The 18,164-nt window shown below is 44.6% G+C and overlaps 2 protein-coding genes and 1 long non-coding RNA gene across 14 annotated transcripts in view; 1 reads left to right on the forward strand and 2 right to left on the reverse strand.

Moving 5' to 3' along the window:
• Positions 1 to 2,794: 2,794 nt before the first annotated feature.
• On the reverse strand, positions 2,795 to 12,851 carry TMEM14A (transmembrane protein 14A). Of its 10 annotated transcripts, none has more exons than XM_067752694.1 (6): positions 12,673 to 12,831; positions 10,271 to 10,415; positions 8,199 to 8,283; positions 6,234 to 6,335; positions 4,603 to 4,690; positions 2,795 to 3,102 (listed from the first exon to the last, which is right to left on the reverse strand). In XM_067752694.1, the coding sequence occupies exons 3-6, from the start codon at positions 8,266 to 8,268 to the stop codon at positions 3,063 to 3,065; spliced, it is 300 nt and encodes a 99-aa protein (XP_067608795.1). In that variant the 5' UTR covers positions 8,269 to 8,283; positions 10,271 to 10,415; positions 12,673 to 12,831; the 3' UTR covers positions 2,795 to 3,062. The 10 variants fall into 10 exon arrangements, with proteins under 10 accessions (XP_067608795.1, XP_067608797.1, XP_067608801.1 ...); XM_067752696.1 differs by lacking the exon at positions 10,271 to 10,415 and adding an exon at positions 9,679 to 9,765 and having other exon boundaries at positions 12,673 to 12,824; XM_067752700.1 differs by lacking the exon at positions 10,271 to 10,415 and adding an exon at positions 9,679 to 9,765 and having other exon boundaries at positions 12,743 to 12,790.
• Positions 12,852 to 14,501: 1,650 nt separating this feature from the next.
• LOC137231882 (uncharacterized) lies at positions 14,502 to 16,994 on the reverse strand. Of its 2 annotated transcripts, none has more exons than XR_010946774.1 (2): positions 16,854 to 16,994; positions 14,502 to 15,060 (listed from the first exon to the last, which is right to left on the reverse strand). It is a non-coding gene; the product is annotated as an uncharacterized lncRNA (long non-coding RNA). The 2 variants fall into 2 exon arrangements; XR_010946773.1 differs by having other exon boundaries at positions 14,502 to 15,419.
• Positions 16,995 to 17,113: 119 nt separating this feature from the next.
• Positions 17,114 to 18,164, forward strand: part of TRAM2 (translocation associated membrane protein 2) — a 150,361-nt gene continuing 149,310 nt past the window's right edge. For both annotated transcript variants that reach the window (XM_067752722.1, XM_067752723.1), the window contains exon 1: positions 17,114 to 17,333. The gene's annotated coding sequence lies outside the window, so the exon portion shown is untranslated. The remainder of the gene's footprint in view (positions 17,334 to 18,164) is intronic.

Consider the following 18,164-nt stretch of genomic DNA (forward strand, 5'->3'; position numbering starts at 1 on the left):
GGCACATTTGAAAGGTGTTTAGACAGTGCCCGCAGGGCTTGAAATCATTAAACCTGAATTCAGAAGGCTCATCTGGGTGGAGCATTGATCACACCCGTTCATCCCTAAAGCTGCAGTGAACACAGTTCCAAGTCTCATGATTCAGAAGTCACACCAGGGCCTTTAAAGCTTTAATACATTACGAATAACATCCGTTTTTGCTGAGCAATTAAAAATATTTTTTATGATGGGAAATTTCATACATTCACAAAAATAGAAAGAAGTGTATAAAAAGCCCTATGTACCCATCACCCAGCCACAGCAATTAGCAACAGAATGTCACTCACGTTGCCTCTGTATTTCTACCCACTCCCCCTCACAGCTGGGTTAATTTGAAGTAAATCCCAGTATCATATTATTTCATCCATAAATACTTTGACATGAGTCTCTAAAAGATAAAGATCCTTTGGGGAAAACATTCTATAATATTATTATACTTAAAAAATTAACAGTAATTCCTTATATAAATGTTCAGTCATGGTTCAAATACTCCTGATTGTATCACATTTGAAAAGAATAACTGCTATGTCAGAACGAGAAGCTAAAGGGTCTGCACATTGCATTCATTTGAAGAATGAATCCATTCTCCTAAATCTCTTTAACCTACAGGCTCCCCCGCCTCTTTGATTTTCATGCAATTTACACATTTTCTTATAGAAATATAAAAGTAGAGAGTCATTTGAAATGTATTAATCACTTGAGCTGGAGAACAGTGCTTCTAAACTTGAATGTACATACAAATTCCCAGGGGTCTTAAAATACAGATTCTGGGGTAGCGTTCGAGTTGCTACAACCTCCCAGGTGATCTGTATGTTGCTGGTCTGGGGACCACTCTATGAAGAGCAAGCCTGTTGAGTTCCACATTATAAATATTGCTGATTTTGCTGATTACATTCCTGAGGTGCTTCTCTGTTTCCTGTGTTTCCTGTAAGTTGATATCTAGAGCTCTGAATGAATTCCAGGTCAATTATTTTGGCAAGAATTCTTCATAGGTACTGCTGCATGCTTTCTATTGCTTCACACCAGGAGGACCATCATGTCTGATTGTCCCACATTTAGTGATGTTAAATATTTAGGGCAGTCAACCCCGATATTTCCACTACAGAGATCCCTATTCGTAGTTTTAGCAGCTATTGACATCATCATCATCCTGATGAACGGTTCTCAACACTGGCTACACAGTAGAATCAAGAGTTCTCTTTGAGATCAATTATATCAGAATCTCTGGGGTTAGGCCCAGGCAGAGTGTGTGTGTGTGTGTGTGTGTGTGTGTGTGTGTGTGTGTGTGTGTGTGTGTGTGTGTGTGTGTGTGTTCTTGCACACTCGTGTACCTGAATGTGCTTTAAACCCCTCACATGGTTCTAACAGGTATCATGTAGGGCTGAAAAACCATTGGCCTAGATCACTTTTTTTCATTCTGGTTTCCAAATGGTGATATTCTCAATCGATCCTTTTTTCTTCATTTATTTTGCTGAGCTCTTAATGTGTGGAAGCTTTGGCTTAGAAAATGAGCCAGGTGACAGGCTACAAAATAAATCAGCTCCCATTCATACCATGAAGACACTCCTCGTCCTCCCAAAGCCACCCCCTACCCTCCCCACAGCCCTCCTTGCTTTCAGGGACCCCCCTCCCCAGGTACCTCAAGCTGTCCAGAGCCTATCACTCCACCAGGTCTCCCCCATCATGCCCCATCAACCTCCCAAGGCTATCTTGGGGAGGTGGGGATGAGCTTCTAATTTCTATACTATTTTACCTTCTTCAAAATGAGCATGGGTTATGTTTCTAAAAAACATTTTCATTTTCAGAAGAAAAGGAAAATGTGAAAAGACCCACTTTTTCTAACTCTGCACTTTTGCTTTAAATCCCCAGGAGTCATTGAAAATCCTCTTGATTGACGTCTTTGGGCTACAGATGCCAGCATTAAAATACAGAGATGACTGTAATTTGGAAAGTGAAAAACCTCAGCATCCCCTAATCTCACCCCATTTCACCAGTCAAGGCTTGTCCTGGAAGGAGGATGATCTGCAAGTAGATAAAAAGAGAAAAATCTGAAAACCTAAAATCTTGCCACTTGTCACAGGAGGAAAGCTGGTCAGAATCTTATTCTTCTATCTTCCTGGCTTCATCACTCTCATCCTCTTTCTCTATTTTAAAAATATATCAGTTATTTAGGGCTTCCCTGGTGGCGCAGTGGTTGAGAGTCCACCTGCCAATGCAGGGGACACGGGTTCGTGCCCCAGTCCGGGAAGATCCCACATGCTGCAGAGCGGCTGGGCCCGTGAGCCATGGCCACTGAGCCTAAGCGTCTGGAGCCTGTGCTCTGCAGCGGGAGAGGCCGCAGCAGTGAGAGGCCTGCGTACTGCAAAAATAATAATAATAATAATAATTGAACACTTACATGTTAAAGATGATTTGCGTATACAGAGAGGACACTAAAATGAGAGAAACAGGTTTAAAACAGAAGTTCTTTTATTTGAATACTGAATACATTCTGTTGGTACAGAGTGTGCTGAGGATGAAGTATTTTAAAGAAAGAAAAAACACTGGTAGCAATACAATTAAAATGGAAAAAAAATAATTTAAAATATAACACAAATGACAAATAGATACATTAGCATTCTGTGAAGCCCACTTAGGGCATTCCATCATCTGTAGGTTGTAGTTTAATTTAAGCTTATTTCAGACATGAGTATTTGGAACTGTCAAAAAAAAAACCCCAAACCAAAAAACACACAAAACCACATGACACAGCAAATCAAACAGTGTATCACGATTTATTAAATACCTTTAATGAAACCAGTACCTGACGATTAGAAAACAGTTAAACCATTTGTTTAAAAAAAAAAAAAAATCCCTCAAACCAGTGTCCATATTAGAGGTGACAGTGTTTCTTTTGCAGTTTCTACCATAAAATAAGACCACGGTGAACATTCCATATTGGAATTTATCTTTTCAATACAAAGAGTAGGCTCTGCCCATTACAGCAGAATGACTCAAATTTAGTTTTCAGTTCCTGCGGATTCTCAGAGCAGCAGTAAGACAAGTCTCAGGATCATCATGAGGCTAGATTAAAACAAAAGATAGGCAAGGGGAGGGTGACTCAGGAGGTGTGAGACGGAAGGGTTGTGCGTTCACCTAACCCATGTGGTACTAAACCCTGGCTCCCAGCGTTCTGCCCTGCTTCTACTCCCTGGGGCAGGGGTGATCTCACCATCCCTGGATCCCTGTACTTGAACTTCCAGATGTGACTGAATTAAAAATGTTCACTGAATGAAGGAGAAAAATCAGAACTCACTGTTCTGAAAATCTGGGATGAACCTTTGTGAGAGAAAGGTTTGGAAAGAAATACAAAACTTTCAAAAACTAGTAAAGGCAAGCAGCTTGAAAAACTAATCAAGGGGTGATCTAGGGATGTCATAATTACAATCTCAGCTTCTTTCCACGTTTAGGGTCTTGTCTTCTCGACCTATAAACCCTACTTCTGACCCCTTCCACCACCAAGTATCATTATTAGAACAGGGCTATCATTAGAAAGCAGTCCTTTATAATCACACTTTCATTCCCAAATCATAAACATTATATCCAGCCACACTAGAAAATTCTATTGAAAAACAGAAAGGAGAAAATTACCCATTGCATTACCACCTAGAGATTACTAACAATTTGAAATATTACTTCCTATCTTGTTTTTATATACCCAGACTTTTAAAAAATTGAGATCACGCTATATTTGCTTGTTTATTCTGTTTTCATTTCCTATTATGTCAATATTTTCTAATGACACTAAACAGTTTTTGAAAACATGACATGTAATGCTTGCTCAATATTCCATTAAGTGGACAAAACACCTATTGAACCATTTCCTTACTGGTGAATTTTCAAGCTGTTTCTAATTTTTCAGTTCATCATGTTTTCCACTAGAAATAAACTTGCAATAAACATCAGTCTTTGTATACATCTCATTATTTCTTTGGAATAAATTCCAAAAAGTGAAAACGTACATCAAAGAAAATGAACATGTCGATAGCTGTCAACATATAAAGGCAGCTTCCAAAGAATTTAAAATGTTAAGTATAAATTTTTACTTGGTAATGTGCTTAATCTCATGGACAGAATTACTGAGATTAAGAGAAACTTGAAGCTCCCTATTTATCTTTTTAAAAAATATTAAGTTTTCTCCCTTACAATTTCAAAGTAACTGCGACAGACTTTCACTTTGTCCAACTCTCTAACAGAGATTATCAGATTTAAATGAATACCTTTACTGTCTCAGACAGGTAAATCCTGAGAAAAAATGAGTCTGAATTTAATTCTTTATTCTGAAAAAGGTAACTGTGTACATGTGATCAGATAGCACAGCAACGCTAAGTGTATTTGATAAAAATGTTCACTCGCACATAAATGTCAACGATTAAATGGATGGTATTTTAAGGGTTTATAATCATGCTGATTGTAATACAAATTACTTTGACCTTTTAAGTTAAAACAACTGACTTTTGCCAAAAATTCAGCACTTCAAAATGACGGCAGAGGAAAGAATAGATCAAAATAAGTTTTTCTTACCTTAAACCTGCAACCAGCCCAGCTGGCATGATTTTCTTGGATCTCTTAAACCTCACCCCCATTATGGTGGCCAGGAAGAAAGCTGTAACTAAAAACCAAACCGGTGCGTGAACCAGCGTTTCAAACATGTTATCAGTGCTTGCTTGGGGAAAAAATGGATTTCATTTCAGCTTTCTAATATAACAACTATTATGTATTGGTACTGAGTTGCTATTTTCTTGAAAAGATAAAGTGCTCTATTAAAACACTTTACAAAATAGCTTATCAAAATAGTTTCTGAGGAAACAAGCACGTTAAAATCCATTCCTGAAATAGCTTCAAAAGAAAAAGTCTTTTTCTAACTTAATTTCTATTTATAGAACACTCCTGGGAAGGTCAGGACTGTGTCTTATTCAAGTTTCCTTAGGAACACTAGGCAGTATACCTAGACCCACAAGAGACAGCCAAAAAATGTTTAGTTAGCTGAATGGAAGGAAAAGAATCAGTTTCTAAAGTAAATCTTTAAAGTAAGACCTGATTAATAAAATAATCCTAAGAAAAGGCTGACTGTTTTTATTTTATAGCATTCCATTTTGGAAATGTGATGCCTGAAGAGTACATAAAAACAGCCTAATAATATTAAATTCAGAAGCATTATACCAGCCTTTAGAAGCTAAACCAGCATGATGAGAGAAGCAGTTTTATGGAAGAGATTAGGGCACTGATGTCACAATTTAAGAACTTTCAAGGAAAAATCACTTGCTGATATAAAAAACATGACTGACAATAAAAATACATTAACTATTTAAGTGCATATGCATAAAAAGCCCTATGTATATATACATACATATATATGTGTGTGTGTATATATATATATTTTTTGCTGATATATTTTTATCTTCTGACATAATGTCATTATTAAAAATATCCCTTGCTCCTATTTAAAATAAGGGGAAAAAATCCCACTTAATCTCTTCCTCTCCCTCAAACAAAGAACTGGTACAATTTGTCTTCCTTTGTATTTTCTTCCACACCCACCAGGGCACTTTGAATAATCATCAAGTTAAACAGAGACCATTTCCTTGGTGTAGTTTTCCAAACCTTCCCTGTATTTGTCTTTCAACCCAGACAGAAGAAAGCCAAGCATCCTGGGACTTTAAACACACACAAGTTTGGTCCATTTTCCCTGTGGACATTCTCCTACTATAAGCTCAACAAGGGAAGAAGCTAAAAGAGTCAGCCTTGCTTTTCTAAATCTTAAGGCAAAGTGGGACCTAAAAGCTGTTTGTGAATTAAATAAAGTAATGCAAGGCTGTCTCTTTTTAGATATTTTCACAGTAACACAAACTATGCTAATATGCATTTAGGAGCATTAGCAGAAAATCCAGACATAATTCCTTGCTTTTTCTAATTTTATTTTATTTTTCTAGTAACAAGTTTTATAGAAATATTCTTCTGAGTTGGAAGGCCTGGCAGCAACATCATTATTTTTGATCAGGTCTGCGTAGAAAGGAACAAGAACAGTGTTCTGTCTCCGCACATGCATATGCCCACCTGCCATGTCACCAGTATCTTCTAGTACACCGAGGCTAGGTATCAAAAAATTATCCCCAAGCTTTGATTCTCCGTAACTGGGAAATTGCCTTACTCACACAGGGACAATTTTACGTCTCGCTTGTCATTGGAGACACGGTAAGCTCCACAGCCAGCCAAAAATCCAACGGAAAGACCAGCAATCAAAGACAGAACACCACCTGGTGAAAAAAAGTACGGGCTCAGAGAGAGAATCCCCAAATGAAAGGTATACCTTCATCACTCCACATGTGGAAAAATGCATTTCTTCCTGGGCACTGTAACTGGACAAAGCCAAGTTAGGTATCGGCTATCCATGGACAGTTTCTAAGACATGACTGTTTCATGGTGAACCCCAAATGTGAGGCAGAGGAACCCCAGGCACATAGCAATGGGAGGGGTAGGTATGGTGATAAAGCCTGCCTGTAGTATTGCTTCTGACAGTGACTGCATGGTCTTGGACAATTACCTGACTTGTTTACGCCCCTCTTTTATTCCCCGTTCTCCTTGCCTCCATTTTTTTACTGAGGTTGTGATGATAAAAATAAGATGAAATGATATTTTCAACTCATGGAGATAGAGAGGGGGGCCTATTCAAACCAAGCGATGGTTCTGTCCTGAATAATTAACAAACCTTCCAGCCTCAACACATCAGGACTCAGGGATGGACTGTGACCACAGAGTAACAGGAAGAACCTGGTCACTGACGCAGCCAGCCAGCCACCAATCCACCCCCTCCCCCACCCAGCGCCCGCCCTGCTCAGCGCTGCCTGGGGCACTGTAATAGACACGAGCACTGCAGGGTGCACGTGCCAGTGCCACTGTCACCAACACACACAGTCCCCACTTCCGGGCACTCAATCTATTTAGAATCTTATCGGATTGGAATCCCTAGGGTCAAGGCATCTCTGGGGTTTTTTGTTTTTTGTATTTTTTTAGATTTAAATTTATTTTTTATTTTTATTTTTTTATTGAAGTATAGTTGATTTACAGGGTTGTGTTAGTTTCCGGTGTACAGCAAAGTGATTCAGTTGTAAGGTATCTCTGTTTTTTAAACAGCTACAGGAAAGTCAGATTGCAGCAGGGTTAAGAACCACCCTTAAATTCAGATCGCAGCACCTCCCACACCAAAACACACAACCCATCCAGAACAAGAAGCCAAATGCACTAGGTTGTAGTCTAATTCTACAGGCAACAAGTGAAGGAGGATGCCTGATAACAGAAGTAATCCTCTCCTCCCACACCCTCCAGCAGCCCCAACACATGCACGCACACGCACGCACACACACACACACACACTCACACTCACACACTCTCTCTCTCTCTCTCCCCTTTTCCTACCCTTTGAAAAACCGCTAACGAAGGAAGTAACCCTGATAACCATATAGACCTGAAACTCAAGTCCCCCAAGGTCACCAATATAACACTCTTCGAAATATAACTTCATTTAATGAATTTCTTAAAAATATAAGAAGCAAATATGAGACACCATGACTGCAAACGCTTTTACCTTAAAACAAAGCAAAATAGAAAACTTGATCTTTCATTTTTCTCCATGAAAATCCTTCAATTTATCAACTGGGTTTTTTTTTCCATCTTTGCACAGAGATGAAGAAACCACTTCAGATATGATATCTAAGTAATTTTCCTTTGCAACACACAGTATCAACATAATTCAGTTTTTTGACACTATGAGTATGTAAACAAACCAAAAACCTCACTTGACAATGAGTGAGTAGCCCTGAAGAGGGTACGTCAATTAATTATGCAATTGATATTAACAGGTAAAGGGAGACCCAGATGCCCAGGCTCTGGAATGACAGGCTCTGTCCACCCAGCCCCATGGAACCCCCATCCTTCCAAGAATCCCATCCACCACGTGCTTCTTAGCTTCTCGTCCTATTTACAGACCCTCAGACAATCCTAGCACAACCACCAACCTCCCACCAGGTCGCTTATTAGCTTCTTGTCCTGCTTACAGACCCTCAGATGATCCTAGCACAATGACCAACCTCTCTTTGATGAAAAATCTGGTTTGGGCTCACCTCTCCGCTTATATCCCAAAATGCTTCCGAATGTCACCAGGGCTGCATAACCAAAACCAATCAGGTCCATTGGCAAGGTTCAAGTCTAAAGCAAGGTGGAAGAGACATATATTACAAGATAAGACTCTGAGGGAGCAAATGTGTATAAAAATGATATGCATTCCACAGAGTTACAGAAATGAATTTCTCTAACCTACTAAGAAAAGGGCAGCTAGATCTTCACTTCTCCCAGCACTCAGTCCCGCCACCCTCATCACTCTCAAGAACGCTCAGGGCGACACCTGAGGCTGATTCTCCTTCCTTATCTTCAAGACTTGCTGTTCCCTCAGCTGTGTACTCCCTTCCACTTCTGCATGAGGACTTCTGCTCTGGTTAGCCGGGTCTGCCATCTCCGCTTTGCACTCCCGTGCCTGGAATGTTCCCCCGCTCCCCCACCTCCATCCCCAGCCGCCCTCCAGGCCCCATCTCCCTCTGAACCTGCTCCCCTTGTCAGCCGCCCCACAAGCTCCTTAACCACTCCTACCTGCACCGTCCACCTGGTCTGCAGCATCTACTCTTCTTCCTCTAAATTCCCTGATCTCAGCAACTCCACCTTATAATTCTTTCTTTCGTATTTGTACAGATATTTGTCCCCCCTCCTCCTCACATCGAAAAACAGGAAAGGGGTAATGTGGACGTTTGCTTGTTGACTGGAACAAAGATTTCCTTTCTGTTTTTTTTTTTTTTTTTTTGGCTGAGCCATGTGGCACGCAAGACCTTAGTTCCCTGACCAGGGATCAAACCCATGCCCCCTGCACTGGGAGCGCTGATGGAGTCTAAACCACTGGACCGCCAGGGAGTCCCCAAAGATTCCCTTTCAACATGTGCTTTGCACTAGCTTGGTTATGAGACAGCTCTCCTGTGGTGGCAGAGATGCCCACGCTTGGTCCATGGTAAACCATTAAAGGGTACAATGCAGCCCTGGCACGAAGTTAACTGAGTGACCGTGACATTCTGCAGGCATCACAGCAGCAGCTGAAACATCCAGGGGCTGGAAGTTCTAAGAAGCTCCACTGAAATCCTGCCTGGGATTCTCTAAGATGTAGGAGAAAGTGTGCTAGCTACAGGCTGGAGACACGGGTTCTGGTCACTAGCGGCTGCTGGGCCCTGGACCACCCCCCATCCCTAAGAACAACTCCCCCAAAGTGAGGGAAATAGACAAGATAAGCTCTAAGGTTCTTGCAGCTTTTTAAATTCTAAGATTCCTGGTGGTGATTGCACATCTTAAGTTTTTTACATCTCTATTTCCTCCCTGGAGAAAGTAGTTCTTTGTATCTACGAGGAATGGTATATGAGAATTCTTTGTATTTTCACAATTTTCTCACTGCTGCCATTCAGGTTAACCTGGTCTTTAATTCTCTGTAGCAACTGGTAACAAACTGACCCAGAAGAATGGAAAAGGGGTCTTGAGTTGATCTCAGAGAGTAAGCTAGCACTTAACTGTGAGGAAAGGTCTGGGGAGGGAGCCCAAGGCACAGGAGGAGGTGATGGCACTGAAAAGGAGGCAATGATGGAAAATCCTCAACGTCTGTGGGACAAAGAATTAAAACAGGATAGTTGTCGATGCCCAAGAAGTTGTCCAGTGGGATTGAACATATAGGAAGGAAGGACCTGTGTTCAAAAACCATTTGTTGACTGAATGAGGGATAAACAAATAATGAGGATGATGTTTCTGAGCAATCACCATGTGCCAGGCACCACCCTAAGGCCTTATATGTAACAACCCATTTAATTATCACCACAACCCTAAGAGGTAAGTACTATCCCCATTATTATCCCCATTTTCCAGATGAGGTGGCTGAAGCACAGAGAAGGCAAGCAGCAGCCCCGAGGTTACACAGCAAAACCAAGATTTCAGACTCAGAGAAGTCTCATTCCTAACCAGCAGTACCTCTGAAAACTGAGTTAGCTGCTGAAAGAATGAATGTGAAAGTGAGCCTGAGGTTCCTCAGAGTTTTGAATTCTGGATTAAGTAATTCTGCTTGGCCTCGGAGCTTAGCCCACGCTGCACCGTCTTCCACCTGGTGACCTACCATCTTCAGCCCTATGAGAGCCTCATGTCCAGTCCTACTTCCTGTCTTTCTCAAAGAGCTCATCACATTCCACAATGCATGCTTGGACTTCAGTAGCATGTGATATTAGGCAAGTTCCTTAATCTCTGTACCTCAGTTTCTCCATCTGTAAAATAGGGATAATAAAAATATCTACCACACAGAGCTGTTGTGGCGATGAAATGAGTTAATGCTATAAGGCACTCAGAACCGTGCCTGGCACACAATGAACACCCAAGAAATACCAACTGCTCATATAATGATTCCTCTCTTTCACACTTATATACATTTTTAAGCTTGACATAAACAAGGGCAATACCATTTCAGCACAGCGAGAAATCAACTGAGGTAGGGTGGATTCATGATGCTGGCATTCATAGACTCAAACCATAATAGTACAACCTGCACTTATACCAAATTCCATCAACGACTTTTTCTTGGGCGTCTTCTGTGTGCAGGCAGCAGGAAGGGATGGAAAGCCCCACTGATGGACACGGTCCTGGTATGCCAGGACTTCCAGTGCAGCACCATGGAGGCGGCAGCTGCGTGAGGGAGCCCTCAGGAGGATAGGCACAGGCAACGCAACCAGGAGCTGCACCTACTGAGGCTTGGACCCTAAAGGAAAATTCCTCCAGGAAGCAGGGACCCAGCTGAGGTCACGGGGAGGGCAGGAGTAAACCAAGGGAGGAGGGTGGCAAGGAAGCACATGTCCTAGGCAGAAGGGAGACATGTGCAAAGGCCTGGTGGCATGAGAAAGCATGGCATGGTTTCAAAATGGAGACAAGTGCAAGGGTGTGAAAGTGCGGGGGGGCTGGTGAGCAAGGGCCAGATCACCCCTGGAAGCCCTGTAAAGGGAGTCTGGTGAAGACAGGCTGGGAGGCAGTAAGCCAAGCAAGGGATGATGGTGGCCTGGCCTGGAGAAATGAGGGTGGAGCGAGGTGGACAGATGTGAGAGGTCAGGAGGTTGACTCAACAAGCCCAGGTGTGGGGAGGGAGCAGGGGGGATAAGCCTCTGGCTTGGACCACTAAGAAGAGGGGAGCCTTGATGCTGTTCCCTGAGACAGGGAACAATGGAACAGCAGCAGGTGTGTGGTGGGGGCAGGAGGGGGGTGCCCTGGAATGATGGAGCCAAACTTAAACATAATCAGTCTGAGATGCCCAACACACAGTCAGGAAGCACCCTTCCACAGAGATGTGACGCTTATGAGAGAGATCACTCCTCATCAGGTAGTAATTGAGGGACCTAATTCTCTCCTTAAGTTAATCACCTGGGGTGGAAGCCTGGTTCTTCTCCCTCCTCCGAGTCCCCCAGTTCTTCCTCTGACCCTCTCTTGGGGCCCCATCCCTTCTACCTGGTGTAGACTTACTTCCCTTGAGCTTCTCTCTCCTCTGGGCCAGTCAAGCTCCTTGAGGACTAAGCTCAGGTTCAATTCATCTTGTCTTCCTCACAGCACCAAGCCCACTACCGAGCACTTAGGCAGGTGCTTAGTAAATGCCTGCTGAGTGAATGAGTAAGTGAACCAAAGGAATAACTTCTGCCTTAAGACATTATGTAACTGACCTACCCTCGGTATAGCTCTAGTGCCAGGAAAAAGCCCTTCATCGCCTTAGTGAACTGAGTGTTGTTCTAAGGAGGCAAAATAAATCTATTCTCAATCCTTGTAAGAAGTTTCGTGCTTACAGCGAAAATTCAAACAAAAGGCAATCAGCTCTGGTGCTCCTTTTCCGTGGCAGGACCGTATGTCCTGCTCAGAATCACACAGGAAAGCCAGAGGCTGCGTTAACAAGGGCGGGATGGGCGTGGGTACGAAGCATCACGCGTTCCCATCGCAAACGCTATGCCCAGCCCTTGGAAAGGCCAGAAAGCATCTTGGGTGCAATGCAGCAAAATGATTTACTGCACAACGCACAAAACCAGATGAAGGGGCCCTGCCTTGCCCTTAGCCCTCCAAAATTTGGGGAAACCACTAAGAGATTTCCCGTAAGCTATTATATAAAAAGCATTTTCACATGCTGAGTATCAATAATTACCTACCTTTGAACTCCTTGAGGCTCGAAAGACACATTTTCGAGTGAAGTCTGGATGGTGCTGGGAAGGTTTAAAACCCTGCCAAGCATTTCTAGATGGTCCAAGAGCCCCACCCTCTTCCCCATCTCTCCTTAGCTCTAGGAAGGTAGGAAGGAGAACAGGTGGGAGATTCAGGACCGCGGAAGGAAGAAACTCCGGCAATTCCCAGGAGGAGGAGAGAAGCGATTCCCCGGGAGAACAGACTCCACCCCCTGCAAAATCCTCCCAAGGTTCTCTGCGTCTTTAACTGCCTATTTCTGCACCGATGCAGAAAATTACGGGCAGGAAAGTCTCGATTGCGAGATGTACAGCTCACCTGCAGCCCCGAGCTGTCTCCGCGGCTGAAAAGAGCAAAGTCGGGAGCTAGGTGCGGGAAAACTTCGTACCTGGAGAAGGGAAGCTGACCCCGCCGCCTGCGCCTTCTACTCTGCGCGTTACCTCCCAGTACTGGGTGGGGCCGCTGATTCCGGGAGGCACCGCCCCCGCCTCTCGCGCGCGCATGCGCGGCACTCCTTCCACTGCAGCTCAGCCCTGGCCCGCCCACGCCCGCCGGGCGCCGTGGAGGTTAGTCGGCTCTACCACTTGCAGCGCCTGACTGTAGCATCCCAGGCGACGGCCACACCTGGTCACTCGCTCCGGACCCGGCCACTCGCTTCGGCGACCCGGCTTTTGGTCCTGGCCCTGATCCCGGGACTCGGGTCTGGTGCCTCCTGCCGGACGGACCTGGAGTGACATGCATTCGCAAGGAGTGGGCCTGGGTGTACCAGGGATTCCAGATGGCGAAAGATTAACCGTTGAAGAAGTTCCTTCAATATTTAAGGGACGTTTGTGGGACCTCTCCAGCAACCCAGGCCTTTTACATACTCTCCACCAGATTGTCCCCATTTTCAGCGGAGGGAGGTAAGGTTCAGAGAGGCGAAGGGATTTCGTTGTCCACAGACTCAACTCCACAGGGTGCAAAGGCTAGAGCCCGAGTTTGTCTGGTTTCAAAGCCCGAGCACCCTTTATTACACCGCACCATCTACGAAGGCATCTAGATGTGGTGGGGAGACCAGGATCCCGGTTTCATACTTCAAGCCCAGGATTTGCTGGACTTAAGTACCTGAAGGGGAAAGGTACAGAGTGCCAGAATTGAAAGGCACTTTAAATCATCTTTCGTTCCAGAATAATACGTTCTCAGGGATGAACCTTAAATTGATCTGGAATCCTGCATCCTGGCTACAACTTCTCATCTCACTCCAGTTTTGCCTTCCAGGCCACTGACAGTAACTCCAACCCTCTTCCTTATATAACAGCTCTTCAGAGATTTGAAGAAGGCTGTCATCTAGGGCTTATCAAGCAGCTCTAGGGGTGCCGTGGGGCTGGGAATAATAGAATTTCTTAAAATTAAAAAAGAAAGAAATCTTAAGAATATATCTTATATCTTGTGAAATTTGCTGAATCTATTCCTTGTGTTTAAAAGTGCTTCAAGGAAGCAATGAGACTATCTAAGATGAGAAGTCTAAGGTGGGCATAAGGAAATAGGGTTCTGGGAGATTCACAGGAGAGTTGATGGCAGGTGCCAGAATGTGGATGGAGGAAGTGGTATGCTGAACTTTGGCTCCAGGTTCTCCCAGCTCTCCTTCTCATCCCCTTCTTTGCCCATCCTTACCTCAGGGCATGCTGGCACCTTTGCGGGTGCATGCTGTCACTCTGTCTCTCTCTCTCTCTCTCTCTCTCTCCCCCCACCACCCCACAGACTCCCAGGACACTTTCCCTAACCTGAATAAAACCAAAAACCCTCTTGGGATGCCTCAGTGTCTTTAACTAATATGAAACCCCCCCCCAAGTAAATAACTTCCCCCTGGACCCCAGTGCCTGGATGTATAAGATGCTGAGATCCTTGAAAAGAGCAAGGTGAACAACATGCGGGAACAGGAAGGTTCTTAGGCAAAAGGGCCACTGTCCTCTCAACTCACATGCCTCCAGCTGACACCTACTCCGTCTAATGGGAAGGTTAGACAGAGCATGAGACGAGAGTGCAGTAAAGCCTATTCACCTCCAGCTCTTTGTAAAGCTGTCTGCTCATGATCCACAGCATATTCTTAACTTCCAATGTGCCATCAACCCTTGGGCAGTCTGGACAAATGTACAAGATAAAGTATGTAGGATTGACAAGGAAGCCAGTTTTATTGAAATAAAGTTATCAAAATATTGAACGTTTAAATCTGTGATATAAGATGTGCTTCATTATTAAATTATGAGATCTAGAAGTGGGTTTTAATAATTACCATAATTTCCAAGTAGTTGTGCACATAAACAATACTCTGAGGTGTCTGTAACATGAATATCTGATTCCTGGGGATGACAGTCACGGGTTCTAGCACTGCTGTGGTTTGCTGCCAATTTTCCTAATGGAAAGAAATGCTAAATTTTACTTAGACCTTGGTGAGTACAAAAACTTCTTTTTCCCATCCAAGTTCTCAGATCTTCTGATTTCTATCCTCAGGCTTCCTTGGATTTGCAGAACTCCCAGTCTCTAGTGATGCAGGGTTTCCTAAGTTGTATTTGGTGGACTTGGATAAAGGGAAGGCAAGGCTGAGAGCCCAGGCAGGACCTCCAAGGACGTCTGCGCCTCAGCGAGTGATCTGGGATCCTCAGCCTGGTCCTCATTTTCAAATGTTCAGAAACTCAGTTTATATCCATTCTTCCAGGGGCACCCTGGCTTTGGAAGATTGAGTCATAAAAACCAAAGTCACAAGGGACTTACTGATTTTTAAGCAAACAAACAAAGCCTGTTTCAGGTCCTCGATTCTTCTCTTCAGATCCCACACGATTACTTACCATTTAGGCCTCTCTCTGCTCATCAGTCCAGAATGAGACAGGCAAGTGCCTCCAAACCAACCAAAAAGTTTACATTTGTGCTATCTGACGAGTCTGCACATAGATGAGCGAAGTCTAGTTCGTATTTGGGCAAAATACCAACAGCCTTTTGTTTTATGATTTCGGCAGTTTCATTAAAATCCTCATAGAAATCCAGAAGACGATCTGAAACTCCATTTTTCAAGTCAAAGTACCTGAAAGCTAGAAAGAACATTTTTTTGTTGCCATGATTTGGTGCATGGCTTGCAGCCGATATACTATAGAAAGCATGATGGTTGGTGAGAGATGACAAAATCAGCTCTACACTGTAAGGGACCGACACATCTGTTATCAAAATTTCTCCTTCTGTTTGCGCACAGAATATTTTGGTCACAACCTCTGAATCAGGAAAAGTGACTTTACTCAGCTTCATAGAACAATCAAGGCAGCCATAGGACAAGGCATGTCTGTCTGTGTAGGACGCCCATGCTAATTCACCAGCTGCTACTTTTGGGTGAATGCTGATTTCATTTCCCAAAAAGACACCACCTTTGGCTGGTTTGGGGGCACTTGCCTGTCTCATTCTGGACTTGTGAGATTGTCTCGAAATGCGCTTTCACATCCCGTTCTCCACCACGCCCCATCCCAAATTCTTTCCCACACAGTGTGCAGGATGCTCTGTGTGGGTTATGTACGTCCCTGATCCAGTTGTATGTGTCCTTACATTTGTCGTTAAAATAACACAGTCGTTTAGCCTTCTTTTTTGGTGATGGGAATCATGCTTGCGTTAGTAGTATAAACGTTCTTATTTTCGTTATCTGACCTCTTAGAAAACATGGTCACAGTTCTCACAGTGTTTAAAAAAAAAAAAAATTAAACTAGCACTCTTCTGATACAAAGCACAACAGTTAATCCCCAGGCTGGTATCACAGCTCATGCCACCAACGAACAATTTTCTGAAATGGTCGGGTGAGACACATGGCCACAATAAGTCTTAACAAGGAAGCCATGAGCTTTGAATGTCTTACTAGAAATCCATGAGCTAAGGTAGGGCAAGATCGCCCAAAGCTTTCACTGGAAGGATTACAAATAAAGCCACCATCCAGCAGCAAAAGTCCACTCCCACGCATCCTAAGTATGAAAGATTGTACCTTGGAAAGACGTTAACAAATTTATACCACCTCCTTACTGAGATCTCAACTCCACAGCCCCTCCAGGCTGGGAGGGGAAAGAAAGGGCAACCTGGCCACAGCGGAGGCCACAACTGGAAGACACCCTCCTATCAAAGTGCTATCATCAATCTCTATCTTCCTCTGTACCCAGATGTTGCTGTCGAGGAACTTGGCCTTCCTGGGGCAGAGACTGCGGTCACACAGCGAGTCTGTTCCCAGCGGGAGGGGAGGATGGAGGCCCTGGGTAGGGCGCGGCTGGACCTGGCTCAGACCCAGTCCGAGATCACACCTTGCTCCCGGCCACCTACCCTCTGGGCCAGGCGGTTTGGGGACTGCGCCCAAAGCCACCCAGCGACTCCCGCCAGCTCCCCAGCCCCCACCCGCTCCCTCCTCGCTCTTGCCGGGTTCTCGGGGCGGGTTCTGGAGGCGGCCCCGTGCCTGTTCTCGGCCAGGCGCGTCATCTCCACGGGCTGCTCGCCCTCACCTGCTTCTGACGCGCAGGTCAGACCCTTTTGTCCCCTCCCCGCCGAGGACGCCGCGGAGACCGCTGGTGGGCAACTGCCCCGCGCTCGACAACTGGCCCAAGCATCTTTACGCGAGCGTTTCGGAGCGACCGTTTATAAGGCCCAAGTCCGCTGGGGCGGGCCCACTTTTCCTAAAGCGTATGCTCATTGGCTGAACCCGCCTGACACTCAGCCCTGGGCCGGCGTCCTGTTGACCCTGACGGCGACCTCTCAGAATCCTGGGAAGTTTGGCGTCTTCGAAGGCAGCGGAGCCGCGGCGCCTCAGAGGGTTCCCGAGGGCCGTGGAGCCTGCGAAGGCTACCTCCGCCGGCTGACGCCTCAGCCTTCGCCCCGCGCGCCGGTCTCGGGCTTCACGGAAATGAAAACAAGCCAAGAGTAAAACAAAACCAGTACAAATCCCCAAGTCAAAGCAGCTACAATCAAATTCAAGGAAAGCAAAGGTAAATGAGTTTTCTCAGTATAATTAAGCAAGAGTCATTTTTTGGCAGAGGCAAAGTAAACAACTGAATTTCAAGGGGGTGAATTCAAGAAAAGGTGAAACGGGAATCTAACTTCAGTTATAGGATATTTATACCGATTTCTTTTTAGACCTTGATAAGCAGAAGTTCGCTGTCAAAGAATCCAGCTTTTCTTATTTGGTTGCCTTTCCTACAAACGGCAGCAGGGGGCACTAGATGCTCTAGTTTCATTCAGGTAGGCGAGGCGTTTTAAACCTTGTTAGAGTTATTATCAAACTCCAAATGGTTTCCTCTTAGAAAACAGGGCGGTGGTCTGACTAAAAGGATGTAGGAGGACTTCCCTGGTGGCGCAGTAGTTAAGAATCCACCTGCCAATGCAGGGGACACAGGTTCGAGCCCTGGTCTGGAAAGATCCCACGTGCCGCGGAGGAGCTAAGTCTGTGAGCCACAACTACTGAGCCTGCGAGCCACAACTACTGAACCCCACGCGCCTAGAGCCCGTGCTCCACAAGAGAAGCCACCGCAATGAGAAGCCCCCGCACCGCAACAAAAAGTAGCCCCCGCTCGCCACAACTAGAGAAATCCTGTGGGCAGCAACAAAGACCCAACGTGGTCAAAAATAAATAAATTAATTAATTTTTAAAAAAGAATGTACCAAAAAGGTAACAATTTCTGCACTACAACCTGTTGACTAAGGATTACAGTTTCCTGAAATATTGTGATGGGGAGAAAAGGTCAATTACAGGACCTAAGGGGGAATTTTAAGGTGGGCTCTAAAAGAGACAGGCAGTGGAGAGTGAACAGGGTACCGCT

Source organism: Pseudorca crassidens, chromosome 10, assembly GCF_039906515.1.
Source record: "Pseudorca crassidens isolate mPseCra1 chromosome 10, mPseCra1.hap1, whole genome shotgun sequence".
NCBI classification, from domain to species: Eukaryota; Metazoa; Chordata; class Mammalia; order Artiodactyla; family Delphinidae; genus Pseudorca; species Pseudorca crassidens.